Source organism: Ostrinia nubilalis, chromosome Z, assembly GCF_963855985.1.
Source record: "Ostrinia nubilalis chromosome Z, ilOstNubi1.1, whole genome shotgun sequence".
NCBI lineage: Eukaryota > Metazoa > Arthropoda > Insecta > Lepidoptera > Crambidae > Ostrinia > Ostrinia nubilalis.
The window spans coordinates 5,468,986-5,494,695 of record NC_087119.1 but is presented as its reverse complement, the minus strand read 5'-3'; the positions used below and the strand labels follow the sequence as shown (position 1 = coordinate 5,494,695).

At 36.7% G+C, this 25,710-nt stretch overlaps 1 protein-coding gene across 1 annotated transcript in view; it reads left to right on the top strand.

Moving 5' to 3' along the window:
• Positions 1–11,802: 11,802 nt before the first annotated feature.
• The window catches only part of LOC135086689 (proton-coupled amino acid transporter-like protein pathetic), a 46,198-nt gene continuing 32,290 nt past the window's right edge, over positions 11,803–25,710 (top strand). The window contains exon 1 of the mRNA XM_063981465.1: positions 11,803–12,271. Within this exon, the coding sequence (XP_063837535.1) occupies positions 12,212–12,271 (60 nt within the window). The 5' untranslated portion in view covers positions 11,803–12,211. The remainder of the gene's footprint in view (positions 12,272–25,710) is intronic.

The following is a 25,710-nucleotide window of genomic DNA, read 5'->3' as shown; positions in this document are numbered from 1 at the left end:
GTTTGTATTAAATAGGCTCCGAAAGTACTAAACCGATTTAAATTTTTATACTGTTTTTAAAACTCTATTAGATTTTAAAAACTCTACCTTGCAGTCGACCGCAAGAAATATTTTCGAGCATAAGTAGGTAGACCTCACAGGTCTAAAGTTTGGCCACCTCTGGCCTTGAGCTAGCCTCTAGCTATAGAGCCTAAATGACATTACTTAGGCTACATAATGGGGGATGAAAGATTAATAGGGAATTATTGTCATTTTTAAAGCTGAAACTTATTTCTTAGGCTGTTAAATAAATTAATTATACCTACAGGGTGGAAACGTTAAGTGATCTCACTCGATTACTTCTAAACTACAAGATATCGAAAAAATGATTACTGATTCTAAATTATGTGCTTCACAAGCTCTTTCAAACAGTACAAATAATAGGTTACAGAATAAACTGGATCTATCCGCAAATTCAATGTTTCCAGCTTCCATACATTTAGTAAAACCACCTAATATTAAAAACTATACAAGATATTCAAAAACAGGTTACTGATCCTGAAAGTGCTTCACGAGCTCTATCCAACGGTACTTAATAGGTTACAAAATAAACTGGATCCATTCGAAAATTCAATGTTTCCAGCTTCTATAACATTTAGTACAGCCACAGTCATGGTACTCATGCATGTCTTGATAATATTATAGCAAGTAATAAACCCTAAAACCAATGTTTTCCAAGAATAATTATAAATAAGAATGCAATTTACGAGTTCATTTTGGGTAGTTAGTTACTTAAATAATTTCGTAACCTCACAAAAGACAGACAACGTGCAACGTTCATTCAATAAACATTGTTTTTGTCGGGATCACGTTGTCTAAATATAGATATCTACTCTAGCCAAATATTTTTTATCACCCAAACACCCCTGCTTATCCGCTTTCTCCAGTGACGTCACATTGGAGCCAGACGGAGCGGCGCCGGAGCCATCGATCCTTCAGCCATCCAGGCCAAGACCATTCCCCGCCCCCACACGTTCATGATGCTGGAGTTGACCTTTAAGTTTGGCTTCTATTGAATCGCGTCATTCAAGTAGTAGGTAACTACCTAATAACGTCGAGAAACCTACGAAATACATTGGCACAATATTGTCGTACATCCAGTTGCTTTTTGTTTAAATTTGTAGTGGCAAATGTCATACCTTTGAAGCTCTACTTAAGTATCTCAAAAGCTATTATTAAGCCTAGGCGCAGACCACCGACTTTCAGTTGGCCGATAAGTAGGTGTGTCCGGCTGTTAAACCGACTTTCAGTTGGCCGATAGGTGTCGGGCTGTTAATCAGTATGGAGATGTATGAAAGTGCGCACACGTTACTACACCGATTTGTTATCGGCCAATTCTTCATACAAATTAGAATCGGGCCCAACTATCAGCCAACTAAAAGTCGGTGGTCTGCGCCTAGTCTCTACGTAAAGCTACCTGCAGTCAATTGTGTTCGGTGGTAAATACCTACCTAGTATAAATTTTAAGCGTGGCATCTTAATTTTTTCGATTTGTTTATAATTTCGGTGGTAAATAATTTGTTACATTTGTATCCGTAAGGAATAACGTCGAATTAACAGTAGGTGGCCCTTGACCTCGACCTTAGAGACCACTTCTTGGCGAGCACAGAGAGGGTCGTCCTCCAAAGAGATGGCGAGATGAATACGCAAAGCTACGTATTGAATAAGGTCCTACCTACGACTCAGTGACAAGAGCCACAAGAGCTTACATAGGCCTATGCCCCGTAATACGCAAAAGATTACTGGTATGAGCTAGTTGTTGTGTATGTGTATTGTGTACCTACTCGTAACCTACCCACTTATTTGGAAATTATAATTTTCAATAGGCGCACGAACGGTCAATTTATTTAAACTAAAGTTAGTACAAAAGTGGTTTGATAACCACGATTGAGTCTGACACACGCTTATTACATATTTACGGTTAATAATTAGGTGTTATTGCACGCGCTAGTTAATTAGGACAAATAAATACGTACCTACGAAATGTGCGTCATGCAACGGAATATTCCTATTTATTAAATTCCTAAGTATTTTCGTTCTCGCTTTAAAGTTCATAGGGACTGCGATTTTGATGGGTACCTACTTAAATATAAATAGGTAGGTAAGGATGAAAAATGTACCTACTACCTTATCTACGTTACCTAATTGGAAATAGCTTTGGTAGATCTTACTTATCTATCCATACGTTTTCCACACATTTCTGATTTTAGTTTAATAAATCATCATCCTATTATAAACACAATATCCATAAAACTGTGCGGAGTTTGCTTTTCAGTAGCTTCAGATCAAATCATGCAGCAAAATTTTATTTATAATTTCGAATAATATTGAGTCACGGATTTACTGATAGGCTAACATACTCGTATTTGATTACGAGAAGCTTTGATAAATGTCAGTTTTATAATGATCTTGTCAGTTACCAGAAATGAACGCGTCATAATTCGTACAGACGAAAGCTCACAGACATATCTACGTCTATCTATACAGGGTGGAAACGTTAAGTGATCTCACTCGATTATTTCTAAACTATTCAAGATATTGAAAAACTCGTTACTGATCCTGAAAGTGCTTCATGAGCTCTTTCAAACGGTACCAATAATAGGTTACAGAATAAACTGGATCTATATGAAAATTCAATGTTTCCCGCTTCCATACTAAATGTATGCCAGACACACAATATTAGAAGTGTATTTTTTTTTATTGAATAATAAACTCTTAAAATAAACTCGTAAATTGTATTCCTATTTAAAATTATTCATGGAAAACATTGGTTTTAGGCTTTACTTGCTATAATATTGTCAAGAGATGAGTGTCATGACTGTGGTAGTACTAAATGTATGGAAGAAGGAAACATTGAATTTTTTGATAGATCCAGTTTATTCTGTAACCTAGCTAATATTGATACCATTGGATAGAGCTTGTGAAGCACTTTTAGAATCAGTAATCAGTTTTACGATATTATCATGTGTAGTTTTTAAAATAATGTGACTTTACCAAATGTATGGAAGCTGGAAACATTGAATTTTCGGATAGATCCAGTTTATTCTGTAACATATTATTAATACCGTTTGATAGAGCTCATAAACCACTTTCAGGATCAGTAACTAGTTTTTTGATATCTTGTATAATCGAGTGAGATCACTTATCGTTTCCACCCTGTATGTATATACTATATCATAGTTTTACTACGTGTAGCTTTTACTAAAATGCAATGCCCGTGACTCCGGAAAATGCATTTTCCGGGGCAAGTTTGCCTCCTACAGGTTTCAAACGCGCCGCATTGTGCCCGGGCGTGGCGACTGGCGGGCGACCCAGAGGTTTATGATTCGCGGTCGCGTCGAATTCGCCAAATATTTTTTGTTTAACTGACCTTTACACGAACGGAGCCGTAGGTATTGGTTTGTAAGCATTAGTATGCAACATAGAACAGGTGTCAGCATATCAGAATGCACATGTTTGTTGCAAAATGATTGCTATTTCAACAGCATGATGCCATAGTGTTCAGCTACAATTACTTATTCTGTGGTTCAGCTTGATGTGCCTTGCTGTACGAGTAGAGCCCCTACACACACAAGCGAGGGAAGTACAGTGAAAAACGTTATCTCCGACGAAGACGTGATGAATCATTTTAATGATACCACAACACGCCCATTCCAGGTGACGCAATATAATCTGTAGAAACTTAGATAAGGCCCGATAAGGCACCAAGGAAAATCACGGCGTGACAAAACGCATCATAGGTAGGAGCTATTTAGACGCGTTTTCAGGTCTTACTCAGTTGGTCGAAATCTAATTCGGATGATGACTTAATTCTGAAATCATCATACCATAAACGTAGTTTGTGATTACTGCGTTAAAAAGTCCTGTAAAACGGAGATGTTTCTTTGTATTGGTACAGTAAGGTAAGTGCCCCCTACTTCGGTATATTAAGGCTCTTACGACTTTAACATTTTATTTAAAAATAACTAAGCATGATATCAGTATGAAAGCTTTTGTATGCTAAACTTTGGTCTTTTGACAGTACGTTAATACATAATTTATAGTTATATAGTTTGAACTTTTTTTTATATTAATTGTTCTGTGGACCTCTATTTTGGATCCTGTTTCGTGACAAAATTTTGCTCTGTTTCTAAGTTCGTGAACTCATGTCCCCTATTTCGGGATAAGGTTTTATGCATCCAGTTAGGATATTTTAATAATGATTAAGGGTTTAATAAATTTAAAAACGATGATAAAAATTTAGAATCAAATAATTATGTGAAATTGACGATATTACTTACTTACCTGAAATATTCATAAGAAATAATGGGTCTAGTATAATATTTTGATTTGTTAATACTAACAATATGTGAAAATATTTATATAACCATTAGAAATGTAGGGGGGGGGGGGGAAACTTAACCCCCCCCCCCCCCCCTTCGTACCCATAAAATTTTGATTTGTTATTTCTAGCGATATGTGAAAATATTTATATAAACATTAAAAAATTGGGGGGGACTTACCCCCCCCCCCCCCTTCGTAGCCATAAAATTTTGATTTGTTATTTGTAACCCCCTCCCCCTTCTCCCCATAATCACACCCCTGGAGCTGTTTCAAGTGAGGGTAGCCCCCTCCCCCCCCCCCCTGAAAATAACCCCAGATACGCCAATGACTCATAATAAAAAGTAAGTAATTAATTAATTTCTTAGGTAGGTAAGTATTAAAAACTAAAAAATATGTCGATTTCTTTAATGGTATGTGTCATAAAAGTACCTAACACCATACATTTATATATCACGAACTTGGAAAAAAGTAACAATAATACGGTTCCTTGTTTCGTAATACTGATTATTCCAAATTCCCCAAGTAAAATTCATGGATTATTGTCAAAATGTGTCAATTAACTATTATCTATCCCATATACAATACAAATAAACAAAGATAAATAAAACAAATCGAAATAAAACCAAAATTATGCTGGTACTACTTATGCTAATTTATCTTAAAATTGGTCATATATGTGAACTTCAAACTCGTGTCATATAAATTCTAGTGAACGAAACATATACCGAATTTAGGTCATGAGAAACTTAAATAAATGCATTATTTGTTTCATAACTTACATTTAAATTATCATAAATAATTATTTAAAAACCAAGCATCAAAATGTTATCCATAATATCCTTGAATCGGTAGTGTCACGAAATAGGGGACACCCGAAAAATAATATGTACGCTATTTCGTGAGTCAATTAATCGCAATTTTAAAGGAATTCTACGTTTTCATATAACTTTTTTCTAAGCCAAATCAATTGTCAAGGAACACATGAAACCACTATTACAAGTTTTATTTAAATGGACGTTCCTTCGCCTTTTTATAAGCTTAAGAAGTTGGAGCGCTAACCTTACGGTGAGAGCAACCTTTGCAAGCCGCACGGCTGTTTTTGGCTCTCTGAGAGTTTGAAGCTTCGTATTGCTCTCATTTTTGGCGCCACAATGTTGGTACTTGGTTTTTTAGATAGCTTAAATAATAGAGTTTTTATAGTAATGAAGAATTTTTATAAATAATATTCCATTTGCTTATTATTTGAGCTAGAAAAAAAACTTACGAACTTACGTACTATCACGAACTAGTAGCCGTTTACCTTACATCATTGTTTACGTTCATTAAAATACACACACGACATACCTACAGCAATAGTTGTAAAGGATATGTTTTGCTGTTTAAATATACGAAGTTTTACCTTTACTAGATGTCAGTGCGCATGCACCGAAAAAGGCGGAGCTATTCACAAACTTAATATGTTTCCATCCCACTCACGCAAAGCGGGATGCCAGCATGGGTGACAGGGACCGAATTACCGTAAAAGAGGCCTGCTGAAGTTATCGCACCGCGAAACTGATCAATCCATTAGCGCCGTCTCGGAGGTGCTAACTGCGTTCGCGCATTGTTTCGCAGCAGCTTCCAAATTGGCTGACGATCACGCTGGTTTTCATAAATTACAATTCTTTGATCCCGTGTAAAGTAGCGATGAATATTCGCGAATTTTAGAATGCGTTTTTACTCATCTTACTGACTATCAGTCCTTCTAGAAGCAAGCACATCGAGTTACGATGATAGTAACCTTATTACAATAACATTATGTAATGTGTTCGTGAATTTTCTGGGTGTAATTTTTTAATCTAAGTACATTTAATCTGAATACCCACTACACTAACCCAGAATCATTCTCCAAATTGTAATATTTTAGCAACTGTTCCAAAACATTTCCTTGTTATTCTACCATGAAACCCTGAACACATACGTAAAACGGCGCTGTTTGCGATCAGTGTGCACTCAGCCTTAGTTTATAGACACTAGCCACTTGTAATCAAATATTAACGAGGGTATTTCGACAACAGCGTTTAATGTCGATCGTTTGCTGAAAGGGTTCCTGGTAATTTCCATAATGATTATGGACGTTTCCTATACTTTTAGCAAAAGGGTTTTATTCGGTTACAATAAACCAGATCGTATGTATTTTAGGTGCCATGATATCATTGTTATTAAGAACAATACATCTGACAGATAGAATTCACCATAAAACACACTGGATCCGTAAAGTACCTACCTCCCCAGATGGATCAAGCAGCCTCCAACTCATTTATTACTTCCTTCACTTCACGTCTCTTTCACCACCAACCGGCCTTTGTGGAAATCATTAGGGGAGGCCTATGTTCAGCAGTGGACGTCCAATGGCTGAAATAATGATGACGATGATGATGACATCATCTATTTCACTTAAAATTGTTCAGTTAAAGCTGAACGAACGAAGAGTTCACTATCCTTAATGATTGTAATAGGTTGTAGTAGAAATCTAATATGTTATGTATTTCTCGTTTATGTATTAGTTATATTCCTCTCTTTACTTAGGCACACTGAATGTCAACTCTACGTCGCGCCATCAAGATACGGTCATAATACGTGTGCAATAAAAATAAATTTATGCGTTTGCGCATATACTTTCAGCATAATGTATTCATAGGAGACCAAAATAAAATACATACACATAATTTATGCAAGATTTTAATCGCTGTTTCATACTTCCTGTTTTTTATCGTACACATTTGACAATCAAAGTTTTATTTACTGTTTTATGAGGTTCATCCAGTCATTTATTGATTTACCATAATCACAAAACAGCAAATGATATCAAAATCAAAATATAAGCCCTTTCCAGGGCACTTACAGCCTTTCGTGGTTTGGGCAATAGTTGCGAGATTTCTACCTGCTATCTTATAATGGCATTTTGCCTCATAATGGGAGAATTCCGACTTTTTTTCTGTAACGTGTTTCAATGGAATTAAAATGTATTTAGACGAAGAACACAACTAAACTGTGTTTATTTCGATACTGTACTGACCTCAGTACTGACACTTGGTATAGTGGATGCATATCCTGAATCATATTATTATGGTCAAATCAATCTAGAAAACTAATTTTGTATAGAAACACCTTAAGTAAAATATAACATGATAGTTTAAGAATTAACGACCTTTGTATTGTGTCGAAGGAACAATGCCTACCACCACACCTTTCTACGCCACTAAAAATGCTGTAGGCCTCTACAACTTTGCCGTCAATCAATCCAATAACTGAAGGCTAATCTAAGACAGCTAGCTCATCAAGACAGCCGCAAAGAACGCAAATCTAAAGTAGCTTAAGCTTAGTTAATTTTTTATATCTACTTTTGATGATGCCAACAATTTGATGAGGTCAGGCTGGGTCATGACTATAGACTTTCCACTTGACAAAACAATAAAACATATTTTGTGTAAATTAATTAAGGTATTGGTAGGTACACCAATTTATTGAGAACCTGCTTGGGCTACTTGACTTATGCCCGATTCCCATATTTGATCTTCTATTCCAAGATTTTAGCAATCTTCAGATCATAATCTACTTACCTACTGCATAAGTAGTTTGGTCTGGTTTGGTTGGTATAACAAATCAACGCGTACCGAGATAGTTAGGCCTAGGATACGCGCCGCCATAAGCTTTTATCGCGCCATTATTGTATCGATTTATAAGCCCAATTGTCGTCTAAAATCAACGATATGATTACCACCCTAGCCCAGCTGGACGCAAGATATGGAGGTCTTCAAAGGTCTGAATGGTTGTCGACTACTAAGTACGAAATCGGTCACATTCTTGGGAGTTGTTCCTGGTTTGGTTAGGATATAACCAGCTCGAATTAAATTGTTCATTCGCAAAGACGAATGAATCTATCAGTCGATTACCTACCACTTAAATGTGCTTGATTTGTAGCAATCCTTTACCATAGCGTCTTTATTACTTACTCTGTACAGTACATATTACGCTCAATCAACAGCATATTCAGACATTCCTTTAAGTCAGGCATCTAGGTATTGTGTGGTTAAATCAGACAGTGTCCATAAAAAGCTTCACAATACAAATTTAACAATCACTGACGGACTATCCGTAGAGTCTTACAACTTATAACGCTTCTACTAGGTACTAAGAAAGTTCGATAATTAGCCTAAAATTGTGAAAACGTGAGGTAAGCATTTTCCCTCTTATTTAATCGGCGTCAGATTATCAGCTAACTGCGCATGGGCCGTTAATGACACGTTTGCTAGTAAGCAGATACAGTCAACAGCACATCAGGGTATCCATTTTTGTCGGAAAACAGCACCTAAATTCAGAGGCATAAGGAGGAGGAGTCCAGTGTTGAGCTTGCTATGATGTCTGTACCTATCTAGTCGTGTAAATTCTTGTCTAATCAACATATCGCAAGCAGTACTTACATTTTCGCGGAAGACGCCCATTACGTTTCCATTAGAAGTGGCGCCTTAGTCGCAGACTCTTTGGAGATACAAAAATATAGCGTTAAAATACGGTGGTTATCCTACATAGATCCTAATTTGGTAAATATTGAATACACGTCTTGTTGCAACATAAGTAAAGTATGATTATCTTTAATAACACCTACCGGACTACTACAGACTTTTCTCTACTTTTGGAGCTATAAACATAAGTGTTGTGTTAAGTTGCATCACCGTAACTTTAACCGTAACTATAGCGTTACGTTTTTAAAAGCACCAGAGGTGGTACTATTTCTAACTGGAAAAAAGCACGTTTTTATCGATAAAGTACTGTATTTTTATATCAGCTTATCTAACATTGTAATTTACGCGTTATCTATCTTCATCATCGCCGATAGCATCACACAATCAATACAAAATCACGTGAACCGTGAATGCTGGTAATATAATTAAAGTAGCAATCTATGCCACAGGACCTTTAAAAAACCTTAAAATTACGCTACTCCTACTACACATTAATGCCAAAATACTGGTCAAAATTGAATAAATATTTTTGATTTGACTGTACTTTTCTAAGACAAAATAATTTAGAGTTTGAACCTCGTTTTGTAATTAGATCTGAGAGTCGCATGACCGTCCTCGAATTGGATGGATAAACTCCCAGATCAAAATTCTGTTGCCCCTTCCCCTTCCTGCTAGACCGGTTTTCATGGAACAAATCATCAAAACCCGCTTCCTTACAACTTCCTTCCAGTCTCCCTCATTCTCGGCACCCCATCATCATCGTTGGACCCCTGTGACCCTATTACTTTGGACCGGGTTTTCTTGTCTTTAATAACGGTTTTGTTCAGCATCTTTGCTGCTTGTCGTCTAACTACATAATTAAGTAGGTAGTGTAGGTACTCAATGTAGCTTTTGGTGAGCGAGCGTGTAGGTAGCTAACTCAGTTTCTTACAAATATATTTTTTTATTTGACTGCATCACACCTGATGTTAAGTGAGATGCAGTCTAGGATGGTACAACCTGCCCTGTATGTACCATTCGCTCTCGTCTTGAAGAGGCCCGGATTATAAGTAGTAACCTATTCGGGAAAGACAGCAGCAAGCAGTGAATGTATAAGTAATTATGGTCACTGTTAGATATTTCCTTGTTTGATCAGACTTACCTACCCTACACCTTTACTATCTACGTATCTAATAGATGTACTCTTGATTTATTTTGATACTCTATCTTGTGTGTAGATCGAGATGTCTTTTAGAGACTACAAAGGAAGGAGTGACTTGACTCCAAATGAAGTAGAAGAACGAATTTTTAATAGATTCCCTTCATCCATCACATCTTAAGGCAGCCAAAATAGATGGCATTTTCTCACTTTCAGTTTCCCAGTGCTGTTTAAGTTTTCCTATGGCACGCAGACGTCATCATTTTTGGCAAAGAACACTGCACGTGTTTTGTCGTGATTATTATGTTGTATGCTCAACATGTAGGCACGGGATCGATGGTAATTTATAGCTTCGTTGAGCTAGCTAGATAGGATTCTTTTGAATTGAAGTTTTTCTGGGTTCAAGGGGTTCAAGATGGGAAGAGCTCCCAAGTCTCATAAAGTTTGGAAAAGTCAAAGAAAACATGGAGATTGGAAACCATAGGCATGAACGAACATTATCTGAAAAGCACTAAGTAGGTACATTGAAGTAGTCAAAAATCATAGTTAAGAATATGGGGGAGACATAAGTATACAGCAGTTGGCTGATGATCTAACGCCTAAAATAAGTTGTTAATTTGTTTTATGCTACATATTGATACAATCATGGATAATTGAGTTTTAACCGCTGTTATAGAGTCGCTTTATTTTGCAGGCGTCTAAAGAAAAAAGAAAAAGGTTGATACAGTTTTCTGAAACAATTCGTAGATAAAGCTGAAGAAATATTTTTACAGATAAATGGATCTTTTTCAGTATATTATTATTTTCGTTGATCTGATTTTTTTTCTTGGTAATTTGCGATGACTAAAAGCTATGAAGCGAGATAAAATTGTGTAAGTTATTAATCATTCGATCCTCAGTGATAAGTCATATCAGAAACGATGCATCTTATTCATCTGAAAAGTAATATCAGAAATATTCCCTTTATTTGCAATGAAAGTATCTACCTACATACCTAGGTAGGTATGTCACATTGTCTGTATTTGTACATTACAGTGTCGTCACGAGTCACACGAAGAGCATGTCAATATTCATGACGACCGATTCTTGGAATGTCCGAGCGAGATAAAAGATTTGTCTCTAAAAACGGTATTAGAAGTTCTCATAATTAGAAAGGCTATTTTACTAGAATTGTAGCCAAACTTCGATTACTTAAGGTCTGTTTATCGATGAACATTTTGTACTAAAGTTAATAAAACATTATTTTTTAATATCCCGAATTGTTTTTTCTAAATGTAGGGTTTGCTTTTAAGATAATATTGGTACGGGTTAATTTGTTTTTCATACGAAGAACTACGAGTATCATCAAGTTCTTGCGTGTGGGGCCATCAAAGTTATGAAAAGTTTTGAAACCATGACAATAAGCGGAAAATTAAAAACTCATTGGGCAAAGTCCACTCAGCTACTCATAACTAGTAATAATTAGGTATTACTTACCTAAGTATGTTTGGAAATCGGTTCTAGATAGATTTACTAAATAAACTTGACAGTTAAGCTGACAAAACTTAGCTCATCGCCCCTGATTTACCAATTTGATGAGTCCTGAACCTTGAAAAGTCAAAGCCTAATTTACGGTAGCCAAAAGTTATGTCAATAGTCCTGGTGATGTATGGTCTACGAAGTGGTGTTCGAAAGTGATTTAGGGCGTCCCTTGGCGTAGGAGCACCGCGGCGCTGTGGCGGCGCCACGCGTCTCGCCGCGCCGCCGATTCGGTTCCAAGCCCACGTCACGGCGCGCGCCATACAGCGGGCGCACCACACCGGCCCGACTCCGCGCGCTCCGATGTCGTGAAACTCGTGAACGCGCTCGCCCCACCCGCTCATTGCCGACTTGACCGCAACCGTGGAGCGACGTACTCTTGGCAACGCGTCTTCCTAATTTAAATCGCCAACTTTTTTTTCACCAAAAAACACTATAAAAACACAACTCAGTCAACCTCTCGAACACAACGAAACGTTCACGATTGGACGCGGTCACCGAAACATCTTTTCGCACGCCGAAAAAGTTTAACTGCAATTTTAGACGGCGATTTGCGGAGCGCAATTCGCTTTCAGAATAATTTTGTTTGGAATTGTTTTCTAAATTTTTAGAGATATTTACCTAGTTTTTTTTCTTTGTGACGATTTCGACAAATTTTCAATAGACGTGGAGCAGATAAGGAGCGAAAATGTCGAAAAAACATCTTCACAATCAAGCTGCGATACCGTTAGCCCCGGCGGTGTTTAAGGTGAGTTTCTTTTTTGTTTATCTTCATTTGTTTTACCTATTGGCGAATTTTATTTATTTTTTATGTGTTTGTTTTTTTTACGATTCTTGTGGATCGGGTCGTACTTGAAATGAATGCTTTGCGATAATTCAGTTTGAAAGTGGACGTAAACTGCGCTGAGAATTAGAACGTGTTCACATAAAATGAAACTCGTTTTCATCATAATTTTAATTCTCCTCGAGTTATTTACAGTGTTTGTATGATTTTCTCTACTTTCAAAGAATCTCACCTCGTGTGCAAAACGCGTGACCTCAATCAAAAGTTGTCTCGGTCAGCCAAATCGGCCTGAAGAGTTGTTACAGTTTATTCATTATTTCCCCGAGTATTGTTGACGTCACTTAACGGAAAAGTATTTTCCTTGAGCAGTTCCGAAGCGGCTGAAGTTCGTATGCGTAATTAGTATTGTAATGATTGCATCATTTAAAGCAACACTTTTTACAGTCAATTGGTGCGTTCAATTAAATTGCTGAGCGAGTGCCTGAAACCGCCTACGCGTGTCTTGGGCCAAAACATGTTTGTGACCGCGACCCTACACGCCTCCGCAGCTTATCATTTAACTCTTGTTGGGCAGTTTCAGACAATATTATTAAACCAAACAATATTTTCCTTAATTTCAGTACGATATAATGCAATATTAAATTTTTCTCAGCCCTTACTGCATTTGTGGGTATTTAACTCAAATCTTTATTGCACCACCCTCAATGACTACCCTGAATATAATAAATTCATAATACTTACTAGATAACGCACACATACCTATTGCTATATCGCTTATACATAGTTGGTTTTCAAACCAGTTGTAAAAAGGTGAAAGGTAAAACATTTCTTTTAATACAATAGCTATTTAATAAACTACCTCTATTTGCCGCAACTATATAAATTAGAATTTAACGCACAATAGTCTATTTATTTACAAATACTTTGTATTCCCAGAAATCTAAGCAGAAAATAGTTTTCACGAGATAATGAACTTTCAGAATCTATTTTCAATTCCCCTTCAGAATGTACTTGCATCTTGAACTCATCCTCTTAATACTTACCTAGTATTAAAGTGCTATGCATCTCATTTAACCCCTTAACTGAATACATAATAGCTACAGTTCCGTATCACTTTATTTCTACGTGGGCAGACTGCATTATACAGCACAGGACATGGCCCATTTGCTGAAATAAGCTGTGGACAAAACACCACACCAGTAATTTCTTAATGTCCTTAAGATATGAATCAGGCGACTAAATAAAGCCGTTGTTAAAAAATATTCATTTATATTTGGTAACAAGACATAGTCAAGTGTTTTCAGCAGAAAACTGAACTGCATGTTTCATTACTTTACATCTGTGACACAATACCTACCTCCCTATTTTGTAGGTAGGTCTATGTGCTGGTTAAACTGTTAACATTATATTCCCATGTAGATGACTGAAAATTCAATTTTGTAATCACTAAAAACTACTGAAAGAAGTGTAATTAAAGTTCATAACATAATAACTTCTCTTATTCTAGAACGTTATTTGGGCTACACACTACTACTTCCTATAAAGTACTTCAATTAAATTAATTTAATGCATAGTTTTAGTAATTAAATAGAATGAGACTAATTGCAGGTAACCAGAAAGCAATTTAAAAAATAAAATAAAATATTTTATAGGCAGGTACAAATCGTTTTAATTTAAGCTACAGCTTCAGTAACAAACATGTAAAATGATTCGGAACATAATGTATATCATGTATTCAGTGGACAGTGTTATAATGGTAACAAATACAGTAAAAATTGTATTTATTCTTGGCAGTCTGCTATTTTGCAACACATAGTTAATATACAGAACAGACAAATACGGATCGAGTTGCGAAGGATTACCATACATTAATTATGTATTTGCATTACATGTAGGGTTTCTGCTCGAGCTTTCTCGAACTCGAGAAAACTCGAGAAATTTGGCTTCATTCGAGACGAGAAAAAAATTACCGGAGCTCGAGAATTCTCGAGTTTCGAATTTGAAGCTTTTAATATTCTTGAAAGCCTATTTTCTTATACAAAAGTAAGTTTTTAATTATTTAATAGGTTATCGTTGCTTTTAGACTGGTCTAGTCTTTCCTTTTTTACCCGACTGCGTGACGCAAAGGAGTGGTAATGTGTCTAACAGCCTATGTATGTATGTTTTTGAAGCACTATAGAGACCAAACTCTTATTCTTTTCTTTTTTTTTTTATTCTTTTTTTTCTTATTCTTTTTTTTTTACTATGCATGGGTCAATAAAAAAAAAATGTAATAATCACACACTAGCTTGCTGGTGAGATAAGCTGAACTGTATTAACTATTGTAACATCTACCTTGTTGTATTACCTTGTCTCGGTGAATAAATGATCTTTTATCTTTTTTTATCTTTTATGTCGACTTTAATAATTCGCACGTCAATCGATTTCTCTTAGCCCGGTGAGTGTCACTAAAAACATGACGTTAGTAAAAATTCAATAAGGCGACTAGGACGCCGATTTTTGTCGCCATAATATGTATTAAAAAATATCTCAAAACCTATTGAGTGGGGTATCAATAAAGGGTTTTTAAATAGCTTGCAAAATGTATGGCTCTTTAACTAAAAGATTAAAATATATTATTGAAAAAAAAAAACCCAACTGGGTAAAAATGAACTGAAAAGATAGAAATAAGACAAAGTGTTCACAAATGTAGTTGGAGGCATCAAACACTTACCATCATCATCAACAGCCCTTTACAGTCCACTGCTGGACTATGAGCCTCCTCCGCGGGAAGAGTAGGGGTTGGTGACAAAAATGTATTCTATTCTGCCGTCACCACACAACTTATCCCCAACTACTTATCACCAGCAAAAAAAAATAGTCATTGATGTCTCCGACTGCATTTGTGAGCACTTTGTCTTATTTCTATCTTTTCAGTTCATTTTTACCCAGTTGGGTTTTTTTTTTCAATAATATATTTTAATCTTTTAGTTAAAGAGCCATACATTTTGCAAGCTATTTAAAAACCCTTTATTGATACCCCACTCAATAGGTTTTGAGATATTTTTTAATACATATTATGGCGACAAAAATCGGCGTCCTAGTCGCCTTATTGAATTTTTACTAACGTCATGTTTTTAGTGACACTCACCGGGCTAAGAGAAATCGATTGACGTGCGAATTATTAAAGTCGACATAAAAGATAAAAAAAGATAAAAGATCATTTATTCACCGAGACAAGGTAATACAACAAGGTAGATGTTACAATAGTTAATACAGTTCAGCTTATCTCACCAGCAAGCTAGTGTGTGATTATTACATTTTTTTTTTATTGACCCATGCATAGTAAAAAAAAAAGAATAAGAAAAAAAAGAATAAAAAAAAAAAGAAAAGAATAAGAGTTTGGTCTCTATAGTGCTTCAAAAACATACATACATAGGCTGTTAGACACATTACCACTCCTTTGCGTCACGCAGTCGGGTTGCGCTTCGAGAGCCATGTGCTGGGTCTCGTCAGAAGCTGTTTCTATCGACTTAAGATTTTATACAAGGTCCGTAATCTTTTGTCCGAAAAGTCGCGTATCGTACTCTGCGAATCGCTGGTATTGTCACGACTTAATTATGGTGACCTCGTGTACGGGCCACGCCTCTTGAGTAAAACGAAACGCATGATACAACGTGTGCAAAACGCATGTGCCCGTTTTTGCTTTAATATACCTCCACGAACACATGTATCACCGTTTCTAAATAGTGCGTCCATGCTGAATATGGAATCCCGCAGAAGGCTACATATGGCCACCCTTATGTTCGATCTCGTTTCGCTAGAAAGTCCCGAGTACCTGCATGCTAAACTGAGGTTTTCTGATTTCCATAGGCGTTACGGGCCTGGTCTGCCCAGATCTGCCCGTGTACCCCTAGCGATGCACAAGCACAGAACTGTAGGTTTCACAGGCAGTTTCCGCTACCAGGCTACTAAGTGTTGGAACAATATACCACCTCCAATAAGAGCAGCCAAATCAAAGCATGCATTTAAGACTCTGCTTAAATCTGCATTATTGGAGTCGCAAAAACCTGTAACCTGATTGCGCCTTGGTAGTGGTTTCTGATCTGGTCCAGTGGTTTCATGCGTGGTTGTTTTGTTGAACCCTGGCATAATTTGCATAATTTTTATTTTTATATTATTTTTATCAGTGTATTTTCTCCTTTCCTCTTTATCATAAATATCTTAATCTATTTAGTTATATTTATGTACTTAAACTCGCCACATCCCAACCGTCACGTTGACGTGTTACGCGCGTTCTTTCGTCCTTAGGCTATAGCTGAAAATCAGTGGTTTGCTTTTAAGTAAACCAATTACTGAGCTATTGCCGTTTTGCATTGCTGCGACACACATTTCTGTATAAAGTGTGTACCTATATTGTATGTCATAATGATTTTTTTTTCTTTTTATTTCTGTCTTACCATACCATGTCATATTGTCCTGAGGGTACTATTTTGTCCTACTTTTGGTACTTTCTGTTTGTAATGTGTGTTTCTGTTATGCAAATAAACGTTTTTATCTATCTATCTATCTATCTCTGTCTTGTTTCTATCTTTTCAGTTCATTTTTACGTAGTTGGGTTTTAGTTTTTTTGTATGTTAGATAAGAAAACCTGTGTTTTTATCAAATTTCAACCGATTTCAACAATTTTAATTAAAAGACTCGAGACCCGAGAAAACTCGAGACTTTGGCCTCGAGAATTCCCGAAACTCGAGAAAAAAAATAGGTCGAGAAATCAGAAACCCTAATTACATGGTAGAATAGCCTATCAGGAACATGGGACCACTCCTTTCAGAAGGGTCGCCAAATTGAATTCTATTCCTACTTGTTCAATCAAAATTCGAGCTAGAAAGGAGAACTTGTTTTCTCTTACTCGTATTTGATTGAACATTATCTTCATACAACAAAATCAGTAGGTATAAAAAAACATAATATTGATATCCAATGGCTGAAATGGACGCTAGCCACGAAAGAATATTTGCAACAACTATTTTTCAGAAATTGCATTCCAAGTTCTCCAACTACCCTTATAAACTGTCACATACTGTACATACTAATTGCACTCAATTAAGAAACATTAAGACGCTGGCTCCACTCATTTCTCGAATCACTTGAAATCTGATTGAAGTGATTGCCCTTAATCAAAAAGTTAATTGGGAATCAATATTCGAACTCTCAGTCAATAATAACTGATACTGTACATACATTTCTATAGATCTCCACGAGGCTTTTGTATCTAACCTTCTTATATAAATGAGTAACTGGACGCGTCTGTCTGCCGTATTGTCTGTCTATCTTTAGAACTTAGAAAGAAACTCAGTAAGTAGAGATTTTGACACGATTTTCACTTAGTTAAGAGGAAGGATTTCGTTTGTAAGGAGTAATCTCTTGTAACAGTGGTCCGATTTATATAATTCTTTCACTGATATATAATGCTCACTTACTACGCCTTATGAATTAATAAGCATTCCAGGTACCTATGCATTATTTGCAAAATACTCAGTACTTTACAAGTACATCCATCTTCCTTTAGACTCAATTTTATCAAAAAAACAACAATGATGGTGATTAATGAAACAAAACAGAAAACGGGAGCATTACCTTGAGAATAAGTCTAGGAAGAATAATTACTAGACCAAGTAGTACATTATTCTCTGATCACTAGATACTTTTGGCAAGCAAATCGGTCAGCACCGAAGGCTACCCTCGCCTCGCTATACATTATTTGAGTGAATTGCGTTTCTATTGTCCCTACTCAATGTTGTGATGTTATGTACACGTCAGTTATATCATATTTTTTCGAAAGAACCCAGTAACTTTGAGTAATAAAGGTGGTAATATACCTAAAGATAAAACTGTCTGGTAGTGGAAGATAGAGGTGGTAGAATCTTGAAATACTCGCGACTTACTTTTGTACCACAAGAATTGTGCTATATTTTTCATAAAATTACGGATTCTATTGATATTCTGAAAATAACTCAAGAAAGCTTCTTTCCGTAGTATCTCCAAGCGATATTAATTTAATTTTACACCTTTTCCTTATTCCGGAAATAGACGGAGTCCACATGGACCGTAAGATAGCTTTCCATTAGAAAATTAAGGTGGACACGAGTGGTGCCACAGCACAAGTGAAAACCAATATAAATAAAGTAACTTTAAATTGCTATCGTTTTCCATAATGAACGGTCCTGCGCTGCCCGCATCCAAGTTCTTCCCGCGACCTTTACCAGATCGTCAGTCCACCTAGTAGGAGTAGAAAAATTAAAGGTAGCGTCTATACTATAGCTACTTTAGAACGCTAGAAAAGTAAATGTAATTTTGATAAATTCTAATACTATACAGCACACGCCAAACCTGAAGCGGTATGTAGAGCGTAAACTCATAAAATCTTTACTACCCCAATATCCGAGACACTGGATGAAGTTTCATACCTACTTTCCATTTCGTTCGTGTTTTCTCCTTTGTTATTATTTACTATCCAGTTGTTTGTTTTGTTAATAGACACAACAAGCAATCGAATACCAACTCAATGCCGTCCTAAAAACGTCCATAACAGGATACCATAATTATAAACTAACTTTTTTAACTCTTTACTATTCGGTTGTTGGCTGAACCAATATCAGCAATGTTCTTGTAAATAGCTCAATTTGATTTCATAAAATAAGTTAAATTTTATTAAAAAAAATGAAACCGACTCCAAAAAACCTACACTAAAAAGTAGAATAATAGTTAACTAATTATTACCTTGATGTTACCACTGAAGGTAGGCAGTACATTGAGACCATATTCTTAATGTATATTATAAAAAAGTTCATCCCCAATTTTCCACCCTTGGGGGTGAAATATTTTCTTCAAATTCGCATGAAACCACCCTTTTGATAATACCTATTCAACAAAAAAATAATCGTTCAAATTGGTTCATAATCGGCGGAGATATTGCGTATAAAAAAGTTCATCCCCAATTTTCCACCCTTGGGGGTGAAATATTTTCTTCAAATTCGCATGAAACCACCCTTTTGATAATACCTATTCAACAAAAAAGTAATCGTTCTAATTGGTTTATAATCGGCGGAGATATTGCGTATAAAAAAGTTCATCCCCAATTTTCCACCCTTGGGGGTTGTTTTTTTTATTATTAAATTTAAATGGGACCCTTGAGGTATTACCTATACGCTGAAAAAAGATTTGTTCAAATCGGTTCATAATTGGCGGAGTTATCGCGTAACAAACATAGAAAAAAAAAAAAAACATACGGGTCGAATTGAGAACCTCCTCCTTTTTTGAAGTCGGTTGAAAACAACCAAAATTCCTCAACTAAAAGTTCCATGAGAACATTTCGTTTTAATCCTGAAAACTTGACCAATTTCGAATTAACTGTAAAATTAGGTCTACAGCTGCATTGAAAGCTTTAATCGAATTGATTTAAAACCAGTGACGTCATAATTATTATGTTCCTTTACACAAAAACTATTGGGCAATTGCATAGACTATTGGTAGCGCAAAAAGCTATGTCAATTGACCGATGGTATCAACTAACCAATTTCTTGGCCTGAAAATTTCCGACATTAATTTAAGTGTTCAATTGGTACGGGCTTTTACAACTGCCTTTTCCTGTCGCGAAAATGAACCTTATAATCTCAGATCGGAATACCATCATTACCAAAATTAATTCAGATCCAGTCTATGGCAAGCTTTGGGTTTGATATCACTGAATAGAACCCAAATGAGCCGCCTTGTTAATGCCATAGTAACTTCAGCTCACAGACATCTATTCGTATTCCAGTTTTTTTTATTTATTTTCTTAGATTCAGTCGCGTATATAACAGAGTTGACTGTGTGATCAATTTGAGAAAAAGTTTAAACCTAAAGCCAGGTCTAGACGGGTGTAACGCGTAATTGAATGCATCGTGTAATGTAATGGAATCGTATTCCAGTTCTTTTTATTTTCTTAGATTCAGCCGCGTATATAACAGACTTGACTGTGTGATCTATTTGAGAAAAAGTTTAAACCTAAAGCCGGGTCTAGACGAAATATCATGGGCAGCACTTTACGTGTAATGCTCGTAGCATGCCATTCACACGTTACATTACACGTAATCTTACATTACACATTATACTCGTCTGGACCTGGCTTAATTTTCAGTACATAGGGTAGGATAAAGAGCATTTTATTGATGCAATGTATCAAGCGCTTATACTGTCTGTCTGTATTATAATTCAGAAATGAATAGTTAATAAATACCTACGTCAATGACAATGAAATTCATGTGTGGAAATGATATTCGCAAAGTTGCGGTGCATCTTAAATGCCCCTTCTCATGTTTAGTCAAGTAGTTTTCCATTCATTGATAGCGATATCCTCCTCCTCATCCTCATAAACCTCTCAAGCAACTTCTGCTTGCTTCAGTAATAACTTAGTTCCGAGACTAAGGCTGAGTTGTACTATCTTACTTTGACTTTAAACAAACGTCAAAAATCTGTCAAACTCCATACAAAATACATTGGTTATCGTTATAGTTACGGTCAAAGTTAGGTGGTGCAACTCGGCCTAAGTAGTTTAGTCAGACGATCCAGGCTTGAATCAACCTGAGTCTCAGATGTAATTTGATTCCACAGCGTAGGTCGTGCAAAAGTCGCTCGAACAAACCGTATTTAGACGCGTTCACCGAGACATTTCCTATGAGTATGTCGGAAGTAGGTGGTTAGGTAGGTCTAGCAGGTATTCCTTAGTCCAAAATAGCTTGGAAACCGTCCTGGAAAAGGCTTTGGTCTTATCATAAAAGTATATCGTGCATCGCTGTTATACTTTGGTAGAGTCACAATAGTGAGGATATTTACCTTTTTTGCATTACAATTTTACAATGACTATTATATGTAGACTTTCATTCCTTATCACTGTTGCCTCCTTGGCTGCGGGACACAACACAACGGGAGTACCAATTCATACCTATTCAGCTAGCATATTGAGCTCCAAACTTTTGTGACTGGTGTATAAATATTGTGTAAAAGGTTTTGAATCCTTTACGCATTTTACGTGTTCATATTAATCAATATCTCATGTCGCGATCACGTTATCTCATTTTAAAATACGCTTCGTGTGGACACGTCTTCAATAACTTTTCATGACAGAATTCATAACATTGCGGCGAAACATAAGTTTGGTTACTTGATGTCGTTGTAATTTTGAACGGTTTTTCAAACAATCTTCGGGGATAATAATATGCTACTCTTACTTGAGTATTCGGACTATCCATTATTTTAGGATATGTGTCTCTCCGGGGATGGTCCAGAGCGTCTTGAATATCTTGCCCGATTTAACACCACTCTTCATGAAACTTTTAGCAATAAGAAAGGTCATGCAAATAAGTAGCCTATTTTTTGTCTTGACAAAAGATCTTTCCATACATGTGGGTGATAAAAGCCTCTTACCCGGGATTAGAAACAATACATGTCTCCTCAACCTGACAGGTTGTGCCTTAGCAATAAGAATAGGCGCATTAGCGAAACAAAAGATATAGAATTATTTGTGTTCAACGCATAAACTTCAATAATATTATTATAACTTGAATGCATCGCAAGTCGGTCACGCACGGCGTAACCATTTCTTCGTGCATTGTCAGATGCACATGTTGTTATAAATAATGTAAAATTCACGTGTCTGTTTACACTTCCCGGTGTCATGTGCGCATTGTCCGGTCAGTGTAAGGCGACCCTACGTACACTTTTCACGACAATGGCTATTGCTTCCAATGAAATCTATCCGCGAACAATGCTGATCACGCTGATCGCTCACATCGTTCAAATAATAATTAATAGGACCAAGTTTCCTCTATGCATAGGAAATTTTATATGAGGATAACTGAACGCACACTAAAATTAAACAAGTACCTACAATGTACAATCAGCGTCAAAATTCAGTTGATTAATTATGATGACTCAATATCGTGTTTGATTATGGCTGATATAAATAGTCTATGTAGAAGTGGTTAATCTTCATACTTTTCAATGTCACTTCCATCTAAAATTAGTTAGTAGTACAAACTTGCTTGTCTAATCAAGGTCTTAGAAAGTTGCGAAAATTAAGCCTACATTATTGTTGTGATGTAAAGTTCAGCGAGTCGCCCTTGTAGAGATTTTGGCCTTAGCTTACTGAAGCGCGCTTGTAACGTGCGCGCGCGCATTGTGCGGCCTCCAAATCGGTGCGAGGAGTGTAGAGGAGGCGGTCGCGACCGCGGATAGCTTCGCTCACTCGTCGGCTTGTAATTCAGCCAACAAGCGCGTGCGGGCGCCGTCACTTTTATCGCTGCTGTAATACGGATGGTATTGCAATGCGATGCCGTCATTTAGCGTTGGTACAAGTTATACGAGCAAGGCGCTTAGGCAATGGAAATTTCCACTGCCGCGCCACAGAATAATTAAGTAAGCAGTATTACAAACGTATTCATACGAACATATTACGGCTGAAGCGACAATGATGTAACATCAGTATAGATTAAAAAACATAATGCAAATGCCTCAGTCACATGCATAACATTCAGAAGGGTGCGAAAAGCCACGAATTTATCAGCTCCACAATCAGAAAACACCTAATTACCCTCGATAACTACCTTCTAGTTTGCGATTAAAAATTAGGCAGGCAGACTTGGAAAGTATTGTAGCGTTCAAAAGCATTATCTCTTCGACAAAAACATGTTGAAAAACATGGTCAAAAGGGATAGTAGAGAGTATTCCTATTGCGTGCTTTGCTACCGAACGGTTCAGGGTAATTTCAAGGACACTGTCGAAACTGAATAACTGTCCACTTAAAATATACTGTGGCCGCGCTTCGCTCGCCGCGTCGCGCCGGCTGCCGCGCCCGCCCCGCGCCTCACCCCGCACGCATACCCGAATGCCGTTTCTCATGTCTCGGCGCTCCCCTTTTCATTCCTTGAGATTCACAAAACACCCATTCAAGGGCTCCGAGCTCCCGCTAGAGCCTGTTCTCTGCGCCGTTGATGAATAGATCGGCATCCATGCACGATTCATAAAAGAATTTCGTTGCTGGCCGCTGGGCGCGACTTGTCGACCTGTCTCGACAAGTTCAGATGACACAAAGGGGTTCCTTTTTTGTAATAATGTGTCCATTTCAATTGGGCTTTTATTAGACCCAATAATGCTGCGAGTTGCGTGGCGCCATCGCTGCCTAAATACCGTTGCAAAAAACAGTCGACGACCGTAGTGTCTGTGTGTCCGACGGAGCCAGACAGCGAGCATAGGTTGTTTTGTCTTTTGTATTCGCTGTTACCTGAGAAATCACGGCCTCGTTATCTATAACAATGGGCTTTCGATTTTTCCAGAAACAGGTTTTTTTGGAACACTTTTGTAAGGGTTTGAACTGCTTCTGAGGAATTTTTAGCAGCTTTATCAAGGACTCTTCCGTTAATTTGTTATTGCTGTTGGGATTTGGTGTTTGGCAACATGTTTTTATTATGACTGGAGTGCTGATTTGTAACTGGTGGCTTATTCAATAGTTAGCACCTACATCTCGGTGGGTGGCATTTGCGGATCACCTACACGCTACTTTCACAGCCCATTGTTTTGGTTGCACTTCAAATACTAATGAGGCCGTGGCTCCTCGTGACCAAACACTGGCAGTCTGTTTGTCTATTAGGAGACTAACTCTTCAATTCTGTATGACTCCATAAATAACAAATATGTATTTGCAAAAAAATACGTCAATCAATAGAGCTGTATTGAAACTAAGTATAAGTTGTGTGCCTTTTTGTAGACTTAAAAACTAAAATAGTCATCGTTCGTAGAAACAAAACAACCTACCATCCCATTAGGTATAACGTGAAGTATTTTAGCTATTCATTAAAAAACTAAGAGTCATCCTAATGTTTGAACGTCTCAAAAAAGACAAAGCAAATGTACCTATCGGGCATTCGCGTTCATTACCGCGCTCAAATTATGTTAAGTGGGTATCTTGCTCATATTCTGTGCTATTATTTTAAGGTTGGTTGTACAGCAGCACCTTAAGCTAAACACTGGGGCATTTAATGTCTTCGTAAAAGGAGCTATTTTGCAACAAAAGGATTTAGTCTGATGTGCTGTTGACTGTAGGTACTATTCTTTTACGTTTTTTTTGTATGATAGAAAACCATTTATTAATTTCTGATACAAAATAATATAGTGCACCATATTATTTTCAGAAATAGTTGTTTTTTAATTCAGAGTTGTTTCTGCGAAGATCCTAAAACGGAATCGGAAAATCGAATTTGATGATATTAACAGAAAATCTTATAGGAAACAAATTCCTGACCAAAAAATGTTACCTGTTACTTTTATGACAATATGCACGCATGTAGAGTCACGGGAAAAAACGTAGTTTCTAAAGCTACATAACTTTTTTTCCTAATATGAAATCTATAAACTATATGTACTAGTAAATATCGAGAAACAAAGATAATCAACGACGCTATATTTAGTGCTTAACGCTCGTGATCGCGACTGTACGCTTATTGGTTGTTTAAATAAATACGTGTTAATAAATGTGACGATTTTCATTTACAGAATCGGTTTATTGGCAATATCGACGTACAGATAGGATATAATTATGTATATTTAAGTTGAAGCCTTTTATGTATTTACACAGGCAGTAAAGTCCCTTATCGTATACATCGATATGGTTATGATATTTGTCTATTTCCTTAAAGGCCGGCAACGCACATGTAACGCCCCTGGGTCTGCGGGTGTCTATGTCTATGGGCGACGGTAATCACTTACCATCAGGTGATCCGTCTGATAGTTTGCCTCCTGTCACATAAAAAAACAGCTTTGGGACTTCGCTGGAAAAGTACTAGCACTATCCAGCCATCAAGTGAAATGTACTAAAAAGAACGTAGATTGTAGCAATAAAACCTTTTATAAATCCTATAAATAATGACTAATTTACCATGAAAACTTTGTCACTATCCCAAAATATTCGGTTAGACTCATCTTGATTACAAACGCCGACATCAATCAAGATAAAAATAAAATAAAATACCTCGTTGACATTGTATAGCAAAAACCATGATACTGGCAATCTATTTATAGCTTAGCACAGCGGAAACGTAATCTGTGGTGCGTTATAGCTTTTGTTAACACATGTAACATAACATTGTTACAATTTAAGTTCGACAGTCTTTAATTAACTCTAACATGGACACAACTTAAGTTGGACGGTAATTAACGTCGCTGCCTGATCAGCAACAGATGGTAGACATAAATAAACGCATAATTTTGATCACATAGTTTATTTAGTACAAGTCCTAAAGTAATTTTACCACATAATATTGTGGCATATTATGTACATAGTTTTAACAGGTGCTCTTTTGCAACAAACATCTATGGACTCACATATT